Source organism: Blennius ocellaris (genome assembly GCF_963422515.1).
Source record: "Blennius ocellaris genome assembly, chromosome: 18".
In the NCBI taxonomy this organism is placed as follows: Eukaryota; Metazoa; Chordata; class Actinopteri; order Blenniiformes; family Blenniidae; genus Blennius; species Blennius ocellaris.
The window spans coordinates 4,409,111-4,423,464 of record NC_137667.1 but is presented as its reverse complement, the minus strand read 5'-3'; the positions used below and the strand labels follow the sequence as shown (position 1 = coordinate 4,423,464).

The following is a 14,354-nucleotide window of genomic DNA, read 5'->3' as shown; positions in this document are numbered from 1 at the left end:
CTCTCTCTCTCTCTCTCTCTCTCTCTCTCAGGGTCTCCTGTCAGACCCTCGTCTCAGAACACGGTCCACCTGAACGGCCACAGTGGTCACGTCACCCTCGGCGTGGGCCGACGCGGCCGCAAGTCCAGGACGGACTTGCCACAGAGTCCCCCTGAAGTCGTCACGCCGCCCAGCCCACCCAGACCCCGGGGTCGACCGCCCGGGAAGAAGAGGGGCAGGAAGAGCAAGCAGGAGCTGGAGGAGATGAGGAGGAGGAGCTCCACCCCCGACGAGGACCACGACCAATCCACCGGCGACGAGGGCGGCGCCACGCCGGCGCGGGAGACCGCCGCGCTGTCGGACTCGACGCCCAGGCGGCGCGGGAGGCCCCGGGCGGTGAGGACTGAGGAGACGCCGCCGCCGCCGCCCGCCGAGTCCCCGGAGCCCGCCGCCCTGAGGAGGAGCAGCAGGAGAACCAACGAGGAGGTCACGCCTCCCGCGCAGGCTCCCCACCGGTCCAGCCAGAAGGACGAGGGAGCCGGCGACGAGGCGGAGGTGGAGGCGGAGGCGGAGGCGTCCATGCGCACACGGAACCAGGGGCGGCGCTCGGCCTGGTACATGGAGGAGGACTCCGAGGAGGAGCAGAGGCAGCTGCTGTTCGAGGACTCGTCGATAACGTTCGGCACCTCCTCGAAGGGGCGCGTGCGCAAACTGACAGAAAAGGCCAAAGCCAATCTGATCGGCTGGTAACCGACGGAGGACGAACCTGACGGAGAGCTCAGAGCTCGCCGCCGGAGGAGGAGGCTCTGGACGTCGGATGTGCGGGCGGCGCCTCGAGGAAACCGGCGAGACGCACGTCAAAACTACGATCCCTCGTCCCGGCTCCTCCGTCCCTATTGATCCATGTTGGATCCCGGTGGGAGCGCACAGGAGTCTGCCGGCGGGAGTCGCTCCAGTCCGGCGGAATCACTCCCGGACGAGGCGGCGCGGCGGCAAAACAAATTGGGCGAAGACAACAACGACAACAACAAACAAAACAAAAAGTTTAAAACTGAGCAGACTTTTTAGTACTTGAAGAAAATCACAAAGCGACCGGATGTATCTTATTTCACTCTGGCTATTTTTGAGAAAAAAAAAAAACGTTTGGGAGAGCGTCTCTGCCGGGCGAGTTCACGGTGCCTGCAGAGCCTCGATCGCCGGGTCAGTGACGGGACCGCTGACCAAACAAAAACACCCTTTTTGCTCCCCCGACACCTTCATTGTTCCCACTCTTTTTTTATACAACTCCCCCCCCCCCCCACCCCACCCCCGCTCTCTGCTTTTTCTAAGATTTGTACGTGGTGATCGGCTCTGTGTTTTTTTTGGAAGTCTTACACGTCGGCTGACCTGAGCGTGTCCGTCTGCGCTAAAATACCAAATGGTGTACCTTTTTAAGGTACTGTAGATCTGTAGGTTTTGTTTACTATCGATGTGTGTGTGTGCGCGTGTGTGTGTGTGTGTCTGTGTGGGTGTTTTATTCTTTTTTTTTTTTTTTTTCTTTGCATGTAATTGGAATTTTTTTTTTTTTCCTCCCCTCCCACCTGAAGTTGTTTTTACTGTGAGGAAGAGGGGAAAAAAAAAAAAAAAAAAACTAACTAACAAAAGGATGCATGGGTGAAAGGTGTCATTAGTGTCCACACAGATCGTGTCTCGATGCGTCCTCAACATTAGCAATACCTTGTGCCTTTCTGTCTTTGGTGTGTGTGTGTGTGTGCGTGTGCGCGTGTGTGTGTGTAAATGAGCGCTTGGCTTCCGCCATGCAAAGTACATGTGCCTGTTTGTGGACAAACTCCCGTTGCGACTGTGTAAATGGAAAGAGTGCATGTGTGTGCGTGTGTGTGTTTTTTTTGTTGTTTTATTTTGTTTTTGTTTTTTTTCTAACACAACCGAGTGTGTCGTTCACTTTCAGCGTGCAAACAGTGGCATACAGTCCGATCCTTGTGGAAACCCTCCAGAGAAATGTATTTATAGCAGCTGAATAAAAAAAAAAAAAAACGAAAAAGAAAAAAACAATTTAAGCGTTGTTGTAAACATACCATTTATCCATTGTTGATATATTTTCCTATAACCAACCCGGATCAGCGGTTTTATACCTAAGGTACGGAGGGCGGAGCTCTCGGCGACTAGCTTTTGCATTTGATGCACTTACCACCGGCCGTTTTCGATGCAGTCTTATAGGGAGGAAGCACGTGTACTATGAAGAGGTTTTTTTTTTGTTTTTTTGGTTGTTGTTTTTTTTTTTTTTGGAGATATGTCCCATCAGACACACACAGTTCAGTCCCGCATGTTCTCGCACTACTTCCTCAACGCCTCAAGCAAACAAGACGGACTGGGCTCAAACCACGTCGGACTGAATGACCACGGAACCAGGAGGAGAGAAAACTGCTCTTATATTCATCTTTCTGATTGTGTGCCTTCGCTACTCTCGGCATATTGAACCCTCGGTTATTCATTCTGGGGCCTTTTTTTTTTTTTTTTTTCTCATGGAGCCTACAGACTACAAACATCCACTCTTTGTTCCTGAAGCATCATAGAGTGTTTTGGTGATTTCTGTTTTTTTTTTTTTGTTTTGTTGTTGTTTTGTTTGTGTTGTTTTTGACCGCAGCACAGAGCAAAGTGAATGCCAAAATCTTGAAAAGTCTCCACGTGTGATGTTGGTGAAAAACTGGACGGTAGCATCTAATATACACTCTTCTTCATTTCGCATATTACTGAACGTATATCTCATCGGTTTTTTGTCGTCGTTCCTTTATTGTTTTTTTTTGTGAAATGCCAAAATTCTGTCTGGGGGCACTGAAGTTTTCGAACACGGCTTATGAATGTTTGTTCTTTGTTTTTTTCTTTCAAAAGAGGGTTTTATCGTCTCCACAGTGAGTTTTTACTTGTAAAGTGTCAAAGTGTTTGCTTTTTTTTTTTTTTTTCTTTTCTTCCTTGTTTCTTTTTTTTTCTCCGTGTCCCTGCCATACAAGATGATTTATCAGTAGGGGGATGAGTGAAGATGGAAACAGTGTTTTTAGTGACTCTGCCACACTGAAACCCAGGATGTCGTTTTTCACCGCTTTGCAAACGCTTATGAAGACTTTCTGTAATTCAAAGTAACTTGACATGGTTTATTTTTCTCCAGTGCATTTCATTAACCATCTACGTTATATGGACATTTTTTTTTAACTCGCAATTTCTTATAATTTGACACCAGCTTCTTTAAAAGTGCTCTGCCTGAATCGTAGAAACGTCCCATATTGCTTGTTCAAACTGACTAAACCCCAATCAGTGCAATTTTATATATTTTAAAATAAACAACATCTCTTTTAAATGTTTGGATCTGTCCAGAAAACAATTGTCTCTTTAAGAGGCAAAATTGTAACGATTACAATGATAATTGCCTTTTTTTTTTTCTACGTTTTTCATTTAGTGCAAAATGTGGGAATAGCATGCTATGACTTTTGTTCATAATTTGGCAAGAAGTGATTTTTGGGGATTTTTTCCCGATTTTCCTACCTTTAATTCGTAGTTTGAGACGTTTTAAGAGTTCCTTCATGGCTTTACACCATAAAAAATGAATCACAAAACTCAAATGGCACATGCTAATTATTTCCTTTTTTTTCGAATTTTAGCAACAGATATCAACTGATTGTCACGTGTGGCAACTAAATTGCTGAGCCAGGAAGCTGCGGGTGTAAAAACATGTCTTCGTTTCAAGGCGCCGTGTTGAATAAATAACAATTTCTGCAGATCTTCCAACACAGCGACTCCTTAAACGCGATCATCCCTCATCCTAATTTTAAAAACAAAAGTGACTTAGCAGCCCGACACACTGTAGCAAAATGAAAAACAGACTTCCATCCGGAGTCACCAGACTCCGACAGAAACGCTCCACATCACCCCGACAGCCCACGTAAACATTTATTCAACACGGGTCCGACGTGTGGCAGAGCCGTGTGCTTCTCTGTGGCCTCTGATCAAGCATCAGTGCTGTTTGGTGAGAGGTCAAAGGTCACAGCCTGTGTGTGTGTGTGTGTGTGTGTGTGTGTGTGTGTGTGTGTGTGTGTGTGTGTGTGCGTGTGTGTGTGTGTGAGTGTGTGAGGTGGCTGCATGTGAGCCACCAGGAAGCGTTTTGAGTTTTCAAGAGGACGGGAAAGAAAGAGAACGGGTCTGCAAATTCGGGGGTGGGGGGGAGGCGGGGGGGAGAGCGGTCTGTTTAAACTGATTGACAAGGAAGTCTTTGTTAGTTTGGATACTTTTTATATATAAAAGGAATTAATGCAAAAAAGAAGCATAACGCTAGAATGTATGTGTAGGGGAGTACTGCTGTCCTGTTAGTTCATACCAATATTTTAAGTAAATAAACAGTTGTGTTTCCATATTCACTCCCTACTTTTTGTTGTGTATTTTTGTGGCACAAAATAAAACTGATTTCGTGGAAAGAAGGTTAAAAAATGGAGGGTTACTTGAATTATATACAATCGAACTTCGGCAGCTCGCGCTACTTTTCCTGCTTCAAAATGTTTCCACAATATCGTGACTGAAAAGTTTATAGGCAAAATTGATGAATTTTTTCCAAATCAGATAAAAGTGAACTTTTCTAATATTAAATCAGGTCTTTCATTTCGCAGATAATCTGCATTTAAAATCATAGTTGCCTTTTGACTTGACCTAGAATTTGCATTAATATTTTACATGCAGTCAGAAAGTGATAGATGAATAGAGAGAGACGTTCACTTTTAAACTTCTAATGAAGCTACATGAGTTAAACTTTTTTTTTTTTTTTAAAGGGTTAGGGTCAGAGTTAGGGAATTTATTTCTATCACACCACTCAGGCACAAGACAATTCACAGTGCTATAGAAATGTTAATTAGGATTAATTAATAAAGATTATGGAATATATTATAACAGAGTAATTATGAAAGCTATTAAAAGGAGACAAAATAATATAAAAAATGTATTAAGCGAAAGGTAATAAAATCTATAGTTCATTGGAAATACTGAGCAAATAATAATATTGCATTCCAATGTCCAGTTATATTTCATTATTAAATTATTTATTTCTCACTGAGTGCAAAACAGCCCCACCTGGCGTTCAAAGAGCGTTACTGTGAGGAGTCACTCCGTCAAAGAGGCAGGGGTGCAGCTCGGCTGGGTTCGGTTCTCCTAAGCTCGTGCTTCTTGGTTCGGCTATTCTCGACTATCCTCGGCTCCTTTCGGTTCCCTTCGGCTCATCGCTTCTGGGTTCGGCTCTTCCCGGCTCCCGATGGCTCTCGTCGGATCAGCGCTCCCTGCTTCGGCTCTTTCCGGCTCTCTTCGGCTTTCCTCGGCTCTCCTCGGCTCAGCGCTCCCACAGCTCGGCTCTCCCTGACGTGGCGCGCCGCGAAAGGTCGGCGCGTCCTTCCGTGGTCTGCGCTGATTGGCCGCCAAACCTGTTTGTTAAATATGCAAATATGCAGGTGGCGGAGTGTGGCTTATGTAAATAAAACAGAATGTCATAGCGCGTCTCTTTTTTTTTTTTCCATGTTTGCCGGCGCGACTCTGAAAGGCTGAGTGAGACATCTGGAAAGGATTCTTTTGGCTTCAACAGCAGGTAAGACGCCCAACTTTTAGAATAATATGTAACGCCCCTTGGTTGAGACGTATTCTATAAAGTATTGCTTTTACTTATTTTGTTTTGTTTGTCTGTTTGTTGTTTTATTTCGGCTCCCAGACTCGCCTCTCCGCCTGTGCAGGTGCGCGCTCATGCCACGGCTCAGCCCAGCCGCCGCGCTGCAGCTCGCGCTGCTGCTGTCCGCCGTGCCCGCGCAGTACCTCATCAGCAGGTGGAACGGCGCCACGGCGGTGCAGCGCTACCACGCCACCTCCCGGTAAAAACACGCCTCTGCACCCCCGGATACGGTGGCTGCACGGAGGATTAGGACGCGCCGACAGAAACAATGGTTGCATCATCTATAACAAACTACCAAAACTCCCATTACTGTAAAAAAGTAGTATTTTTGGGTGGTTTTGAGTATTTCTTTCACTCATATTTATCTCTTTATTCAGCATGAACATAACTTCCAAATTTCTTCCCCTGTTTATTCCAATATGTTGATTGCATTGGCGGAATACTGGACATAATTAAAAAGCTGTAGTAAACTTTGATAAAAAATACTCTTCAGCTTTAAACTCCTCACAATATCACAAATACTGACGATCTGGACCGACAGGTCCAACGGCATAAATCACAACACCACACTTGATCACACTGTCACACTCAGGGTACTTTAATTCTTTAGTAATCCCACATCATGTCATATTATATTCAGATAAGAAAGCGCATGGCAACAATAGTGCAGCAACAGTTTTCAGGAATCTGGTTAATTTAACATTTTACAAACATATTTAAAGCCGATGTTAGATAGTACGACGGTGTTCATTTTTACTGACTTAAAATAAATAAGAAAAGATATAGTACTCTGAGTATTGTATGAGAATTTTAGAATTGCAACTTTTCTTATCAGAAGTGTAAAAAGTTAGTTTCTCATTCTACCACAGCTTCCAGTGGTGAAGACATTCTGAAGCACAACTATGGCGTTTGTTTTCCGCTGTGTGATTTCAGGCTGCTGCGGCTCTGGAGGGAGTGGACGTCGTCGTATCTCAACGCCACGGCGTGGCTGGACTGGTCAGGTCAGCAGGTGGCCAGAATCAAGTGGGTGAATGGAACTCGGACAAACGCTTGTGTGATGTCCGGCCACATCCATCGCTGCATTTCATTTCCAGTGGTCACCGGAGGAACATTTTGACAAACTCCACGATGGGCTGTTTGCTTGTTGAAGGTCTCTGGTGGGTCTGGGACACGAGGACGAAGAGGCCTCGCCGCCATTTTCCCTTGAGATGATGATCCATGACAATGACCAAGGATTCTTCGGAGGTCTGTGTTCAAGATCTGCATAGTTTCATCATCATATCGAAGATTGTGTTTTAACCGTTCCACTTTCTCCTGAGGTCTAGGACAGTTTTGATCTCGTCAATGTGACAATACTTTAATTTAAAACAATCATTTCATGTATATGTGTGAGTCAAGGTAGAAAAACCTTGATTGTTGGCAAAAAAAGCAGTAATTCAATTCACAGGATTATTTTACAAACGAGTCGTGGGACCTCTGCTAAATGCACACTGCAAACTCAAAATACTTTTTCTATATTAGTTGTCTTACATAAAGTTGATTGAATTCAACACACAGGCCTTTTTACCATTAAACATTAAAACTTTTAGGCGTGTTTGTTTTACACAAAATGTCTTCGAAGTCCTGCAGATGAGACGTGGGACGACTTATGCTTGTAATCCACCACAATACTCAGATAATTACCCTCCATTTTCATGCAAAACTTGAGGAAATTGTTTGCCGAGAAAAAACTCCAATTCCCTGGAGCGACTTTCTGATGCAATAGAGTGGAATACATTTTACATACTGCACTTTTAAATCCCCCCCCTTTTTCCTGATCAGGCGTCACCAACGAGGCACGTTCCAGTAGCCATGAGCCAAAAAGGACTTGTAATTTGACACCAGCCTCATGATCTTGCTCGCTGTAAATAATGTTTTTCTTCATATTGAAATTTTAAACTGTGTATTTTATTTATTAACAACATATTTCAATTCTATTCTAGCTGACACTGAGTTTATTCACATTATTAATCATTGATCATGCTCAAACTATATTTGATGACTTCTGCTTTTATTTTGACGGGCAAATAAATAAATAATAGTGACTGAATAGTGTTGAACAGTCAACTTAAAATAAATATACACAACTGCCGTAAAAATAAACACACAAACTCACTCTTCACTTCTACGCTTTAGTAAGTAACTCCAAGTACGATTAACTACTTTTTGAGCTGAAGTTCAAATAAGGGCTTGAGATGGAGGAAGAAAGAGAGTACAAGTTACTTTGAGCATGTTTTCTTTTTAATTGGCAGCGACAGCAGCCGGGCTGATCTGAGTATTTCACAAACTGCGGGGATTTCCACGCCCCTGAAACCCCCCCCCCCTGAAAATGTGATTTGTGAATCCAGAGGCCTAAATCTGCGTTCGTCCATCCATCCAGCCTCCAGGGCGGTGCGCAGCCCTCGCCCCCCCTACGTGTTCCTGCGGGTGGGGGAGGTGGTGATGGAGAGGAGGGGCCACATGATCGGGGTGGTGGTGAGCTGGGACACCGAGCTGAGGGCTCCCGCGGAGTGGATCAACAGGATGTACCCCGACTCCGAGGTCAGCGGCCTTCATACGGTTGAGGATTTATTTATTTAGTTTTAGCCTAAAATTGCAACGTGTTTTTGTTTGTTCGCAGGAAACCAAGGCAGAAAACACGCCGCACTACAAGGTGCTGTTCAGCGGGCCTCAACCCTCGTCCTTCCTAGTGGCGTATTTACCTCAGACACAACTGGAACGCGTCGCCGGCGTGAAGGTGAGCGGCGCAAATGACAAAGGTTTGGTTTTTTTTTTAAACATCCGAGCGCTCCATTCATGAGGGTCCTCCCCCCCCCCCCCTCCCTCCCCCAGCCGGACATCCCCACCCTGGAGAATTACTTCACACACTTTGACGGCGAGCGGTTCGTCATGCAGCCGTGGCTCAGGGAGCTCTTCCCAGAGGACGACGACGCCTGACTGCGCAGCGTAAAGAGACTTTTATCTTTTTTTTTTTTTGAAGCATTTTTTTGCTTTCTACTGCGGCGCCTCGTCCCACATCGTTTGGTGTGTGATGTACCGGAATCGCCGTGGATACAAAGTGCCAACCAAAGATGATTGTTAAACCTGTTCTTTCTAAACGTCAAGTTTTTTTAGGGATTCGCAGGAAAATGTCTAGAATATTTTGATAATTGAGCTGTGCAGCGCCGCATTATGTCACAATGGTGCAATACGTAATAATGTAATACTTTTTCAGCTATCTAATAGCAATCTAATAACTAAATCAACTTTATTTGAATACATGATTCTAGGTTTAATAATAAAAGATTATGCTCACGTCCTGCCAACAGAACAATGGTAGAATGCAGCTCTAAATCAGGTTTAACCTTTTTAGAGCACCTGCCATTGTGGTTATTAGATTTTTAAAGTTAAAAGCCAATCTTTATTTCCGCCAGCCATTGTTTTCCTTGAACAAATTAAACTACAATGTAAAGGCCACTGAGTGCATTTAATCATTCCACCTGCATTTTGTAATAACTGCTGCAAACATAACAAGTATTACAGATTATTATTACATCATGAAGTGAAAACTTATTACAATATTGCGCCGTTATTACATAATGCGATGCGACAAGGTGAGAAAGGATCTTTTTAAAAAGGGTCGAAAAATATTCAGTATTTTATCTTAATATGTGAAAAGCTCAAATAAAAAGCAAATTTCTTAAAAGCTAGTAGCAGGTTTCTTTTTTGCTATATCAGCGCTTTTCTTCCAAGTCTTGTCGCCACGCATCAAAACAATAAAGTTTCGGGGTCGGCGACGGCGTCACAGTTTTTTCTTGCTCGGGCCGCGAAGGCCGAAGGTGACGGACACCTGCGAGGAGGCGGTGATCGTCGGGAGGCGAGGAAGGTGGAGGCCTCCGTCCTCTTCCTCCACCTCCTCCTCGTTCTTCCACTCCTTGGTGGCCTCCTCCGTCACCAGCAGCGGAGTCCCCAGAATCTGTCCCAGGACCTGACAGGCTTTGTCGGCCTTCCGCCGAGCGTTTTCCACCGCAGACGTGCAGGAACGCTGCCTGAAGCACAAAAACAGGCGAGCTACAACCCGCTTGTGTCCGGTGAGCTCAGATACGGCGCGTCGGCTTCATCTCACCTCATCTCGCTCAGACACTCGAGGCTGTGGAAGAACCGCGGCGTCCCGACGGTGACGCTTTTGTCCAGCTTCTCCAGCAGGACGCCGCACACGCGCTCCATCTGGTCAAAATCGCAGAACGTGACCGTGACCTGTGGGAGAAGGTCTGCGTCAGCGTCGCTTGTAAATTCAACGCTTGAGTTTAAGTGTTTGCTTGAAGTCCCGCACCTCCACGTCCAGGCAGTACCAGTCGTCGTCTCGGTGGAGAAACCGCCTCACTGACCTGTCCTCCTCTCCGACACCGTGCTGTCTGAGCAGAGTCAACAAAAACTATAGACTTCACATGAAAATATTAATTTGCAATGAAAGGCACCAGTATTCACAACATAATCAACAAACATGTTGCCTCTTCAACGAGGAAATTGTACATATTCACAGTATTTATGATGGCGTACTGGAGAAAGTGTCTTATAACGATGGGCCGGCAGCAAACCTTCTTTATTGCAACAGGTACAGTATGAATTGAAAACGACAGACCAGGAGCTTAACCAATTATTTTGCCTGTCCAAATAATGTCCTCCACACACAAAGACTCTGGTCTGGACTAAAACATGGGTCTTCGTGTTTTGAGATAACATGTTGAATAATATTAATAAGAAAAGAATAAGTGTGGCTTTGCCTGTTTAAAAAAAAAAAAATCATGTGTTGACTCACTTATAATAATTAATTCACTTATTATAATAAGTCGTCTATCTGGGATGAAACCATGAAGATGACGGGACCTCGGACAGTGCCCTGGAGGACACCGGGATGTGAAACACTCCACCCGAATGAACTGAGTAGTCGCGATATAAATATGTCTTTCTTTCATTGGAGGTCCACTAAAAGTCAAACGGTGGTTCTTCTCACCGGAGGGCCTGCTGGATGTATTCCAGCCGCCGGGAGACGCTGCTGGTCGCCTCGCTGACGGACTCCTTGCTGCTGCTCACACGGAACCGCAGCGACGCTCTGTCCGCCGGGCAGCACACCTCCGCCGTGCCCGTGACCCGCAGCTCCCTCACCCGGTGGCCGTGAGCGGCTTCCAGCCCCGGCTCGGCATCTTTACCGGACAGCCCCGGGCCGACATGCGTCAGTCCTAAGGCGGCGTAGACTTGGCTGGGGTTCTCCATGATGGAGGCGGAAACCAGTTTTCAACGGCCGTGGCGACGAGCCGCAATGCATGTTGGGATTTGTAGTTTTTCATGACACCAAAGAACTACAAAGAAAAAAAGAGTATGCACTCCTTAGAACCAGCAGATGGCGGTAGTGCAACTTCACGGATGCAACGTTGAACCCAAGAGAAGAAGAAGAAGAAGAAGAAGAAGAAGAAGAAGAAGAAGAAGAAGAAGAAGAAGAAGAAGAAGAAGAAGAAGAAGAAGAAGAAGAAGAAGAAGAAGAAGAAGAAGAAGAAGAAGAAGAAGAAGAAGAAGAAGAAGTAGTAGTTCGAGATAAATCTTACCATCACGCGATAATGTCAAACTACTTGATCGATGTGTGTTTCTGTACTTTTCATAGTTTTGGGATTTTTAAAAATTACATTTCTTATAATTTTAAGGATCGTTTGCAAAGAATTATGTCTAAGAATTCGTCAAAACTAAATACTACAAAATGTGTATTTTTTTCATTATTCATTTTAACGATTATTGCTGTTTTATGGCACATTCCTAGCAGATGTTGAAAATATTGACTCATTATTGAAAACATTGGATGTGTAATAAATGATAAGACAACAAATATGCTTGTTGACATTTTAATCAGTATCTGTTTTTGTTTACTTGAACATGTTTCCTTGCAGGTGAAACAAATTAAATACTGAAACTTTATTTGACCAGCAGGTGGCAGCAAAAATAAAGCCATAAACTAGAGAGGCCTTAAGAGCTGGTACTTAATCAAAAAGTTCGCTCATTTAATGACAATGCAAGATGGAATGTTATAGTACATTTTATAATGTTTATTGAGAACATGTCATCAAATAAGTTGTCAAACTTAAAGAAGAAGCACATTTTAACCGCCTAGTGTTGTTCACTATATATTTCAACTATTTGCTCAAAAGTGAATTTATCATTTATTTGAAAGCTGTGTTTTATGATTAGTGAGAAAGCAGATGCTTTAATTTCCCGAGCAATAGACCAAATACTCTACTTATTTATTCTCTGTATGTGCTGCACTGTAAAAGTGTTGAACCTTTTAAATGAGTTCATCTCACACAAGCAGGTTGTTCTGGTTCGCAACATCCTGCAGGATGCATTGTACAGTAGCTATACGAGCCCCGTGTTTTCCCATCTTGTACGTTTGGATGCGGCGTCTGGGAAAACCGGATCAGTTTCTGGACGCTGGCTTCTTTATACAGCGGAGTTTGCTTGGTTTCCCTCGAGTATTAAACTGTGAAATGAGCTTTATAATCGCAACCTAAAAATACAAGGCTGTGTTTGTTGTTGTTGTCTCTGGTTTCGCCGGTCCCCCGGTATCGGCCTGTGATGTGGAGGCCTACATCTGACGTGAAGCTCCAGCCAAGACAGATGCAGCACTGTATAATGGGGCTTTTAATAATAATAATAATAATAGTTTACTGATGGGAGAGAATGGGAAAAGGAAAGGAGCGCTGTTTTGTTTAAATCGCCGCAGAAGCTCAGATATTTCCTCCTCTTCGTGCGTCTCTCAGTTATCTGGTGCTTCACATCACAACACCGTCAATGTCCAGAGGAACGTATTTGTTCAGTGCGAGATGAAAAACTGTAAAGTATTTGTTCAGCTGGCAATCATCAAAAAGTTACCAACCACTTACATAAACAACAATGTACTTTTTCCTTTTCTTTTTTTAAAACAATCGAGAACACGCATTCTTCTCCCTTCCTCTCACTGTTTATTTAACTGCCATCACTTAAACAGCACTTGCTGTGATGCCTGCCATGAAATGATGTTGTTAAGATTTATTGAGATGAAAACTGCATCTGCTGCTTTTAAGGAACGATCTGCTTTTTCCCTGCACACATTACCGAACCCGAACCCCATTGCTCTCTGGGGGTCTTCAGATGGAGACTGTGGGCACTAAAAAAAAGGGGGGGGGAGATTTGACTGTGATGGTCTCTGAATCTGTTGATGTGCGTCTGCGTTCCTCCTGCTCCCTCAGATGAAGTAATAAAGTTTGGAGTCCCTCCACGTCTCTCCATAGACCGCAATCAAGGCCCGTGCAGTTTTATTGCAGTTTTATTTTCATATTGTCCAAGAAATCTCCAGACTCCCCCCTGTGCCGTTGCCATAAATTGTAGTGTTTGACTGTATTTCTTCCACGCTGCGTTTCCCTTTTCTCTCGTCCCCCCCCCTTTCAGGTTCGTATTTATGGCCGAAGGCGATAAAACATGCAGCTCGCACTCTGTGTGTCCACAGCTGTCATCTGTCTGGGACTTTATTTCAAGTTTCATTTTTTTATTTCCCTTCACTAATCCCACCTCCCTGCTCAAAAACAGATGCTGATAGAATGAGAAAACACAATAAATGGAGGGTTTTATTTCCATTGTTTGCAAGCGCTTTTATTGGTTTCTTAAAAGCAGCAGCGTTCAGACCTGTTGGTTCAGCAGGGAGGGGGTCTTTATCTGTTGGCTTTCAACTTGACTCCAAAATGCAATGAGGGGTCGTCAGGGTGAGGGTTTTACTAATATAGGGCATTGTGGATCTGAATACGTGTGACATCATGTTGTGTTGTCAGGGGAGTAAAAAAACAAAACAAACCAACAAACCAACGAAGGCCAAGATTTTAGCTCAAACTGTTTCTCTGTACGCGCATGAATTAATCTCGAAACACCTAAAATTGCCATTTTAGTAAACTCCTGTCTGTAGGAGGGTGAATGGTGAATTTTTTTTAAAATCTTACCATCACGTGACTTTTCTGCTGAATCTTAGCAGCTCATTTAATCTGTTTAATTAGACTCCCCCACACAATGTTACACCATCATTAACACAATAAGAAATAATGATAATTTAAAAAATTTAGAAAATAAGAATGTATGCTCTATTTTACATTGGATTGCAAGGAATCAGTTACTTTTTAGGTGCGTTAATGAACGAGTGAAGCCACTTTTCTTCTTTTAAAGAATTTATCATTAATCTTGCACAATAATGGCTTCGTCTTCCTACAAGGTATTAAATAATATTCACTCTAGATGTTTCTGGTTTCCCCGTTTCTGCTGCTCTGTGAACGATTCTGATATTATATGGCAGTAATGTAATAAAATAGTGTGTTTTTCTTTAACCAATCATTGAGTGTCTGCAGAGAATGTTTCCTCAATGAATGATTGTGGACTTTATTATATATAATATGGACCATTCTACTTATTTTTGATACGCAAACTGTTCCAGGCTAGCCTGCTCTATTTTTGTATTATTGTGTTGTTGGCCACAGTATTCAATTATTAAGGATGGTTTTTAATTGCACTACAATCATGTAATAACTGATAATGTTACAATGATAACAGATAGAATAACCACTAAACTATTGGTAAGTTATCACATTATGGGCTTTAT

The 14,354-nt window shown here is 43.7% G+C and overlaps 3 protein-coding genes across 3 annotated transcripts in view; 2 read left to right on the top strand and 1 right to left on the bottom strand.

The window, feature by feature from the left end:
* phip (PHIP subunit of CUL4-Ring ligase complex) overlaps window positions 1-4,172 on the top strand; it is a gene marked incomplete at its 5' end in the record, with an annotated part of 34,508 nt that extends 30,336 nt beyond the window's left edge. The window contains 1 exon segment of the mRNA XM_080514273.1: window positions 32-4,172. Coding sequence (XP_080370399.1) covers window positions 32-729 — 698 coding nt within the window. The 3' untranslated portion in view covers window positions 730-4,172.
* LOC308143247 (uncharacterized protein) lies at window positions 2,303-8,653 on the top strand (the record flags this gene model as incomplete). The annotated part of the gene is made up of 8 exons (XM_080513986.1): window positions 2,303-2,362; window positions 5,286-5,389; window positions 5,736-5,870; window positions 6,605-6,694; window positions 6,822-6,916; window positions 8,091-8,251; window positions 8,331-8,447; window positions 8,543-8,653. The coding sequence occupies 8 exons, from the start codon at window positions 2,303-2,305 to the stop codon at window positions 8,645-8,647; spliced, it is 867 nt and encodes a 288-aa protein (XP_080370112.1). The 3' UTR covers window positions 8,648-8,653.
* Window positions 8,654-8,665: 12 nt separating this feature from the next.
* On the bottom strand, window positions 8,666-10,967 carry irak1bp1 (interleukin-1 receptor-associated kinase 1 binding protein 1). Its single transcript, XM_080514272.1, has 4 exons — window positions 10,704-10,967; window positions 10,023-10,104; window positions 9,816-9,946; window positions 8,666-9,738 (listed from the first exon to the last, which is right to left on the bottom strand). The coding sequence occupies exons 1-4, from the start codon at window positions 10,961-10,963 to the stop codon at window positions 9,492-9,494; spliced, it is 720 nt and encodes a 239-aa protein (XP_080370398.1). The 5' UTR covers window positions 10,964-10,967; the 3' UTR covers window positions 8,666-9,491.
* Window positions 10,968-14,354: the final 3,387 nt, after the last annotated feature.

Coding starts and splice junctions, on each gene's coding strand:
- irak1bp1 (XM_080514272.1), bottom strand. CDS start 10,963: ATGGAGAACCCCAGCCAAGTCTACGCCGCCTTAGGACTGACGCATGTC. Junction 9,947..10,022: donor GGTACTGCCTGGACGTGGAG/GTGCGGGACTTC, acceptor CTTCTCCCACAG/GTCACGGTCACGTTCTGCGA. Junction 9,739..9,815: donor GAGTGTCTGAGCGAGATGAG/GTGAGATGAAGC, acceptor TTTGTGCTTCAG/GCAGCGTTCCTGCACGTCTG.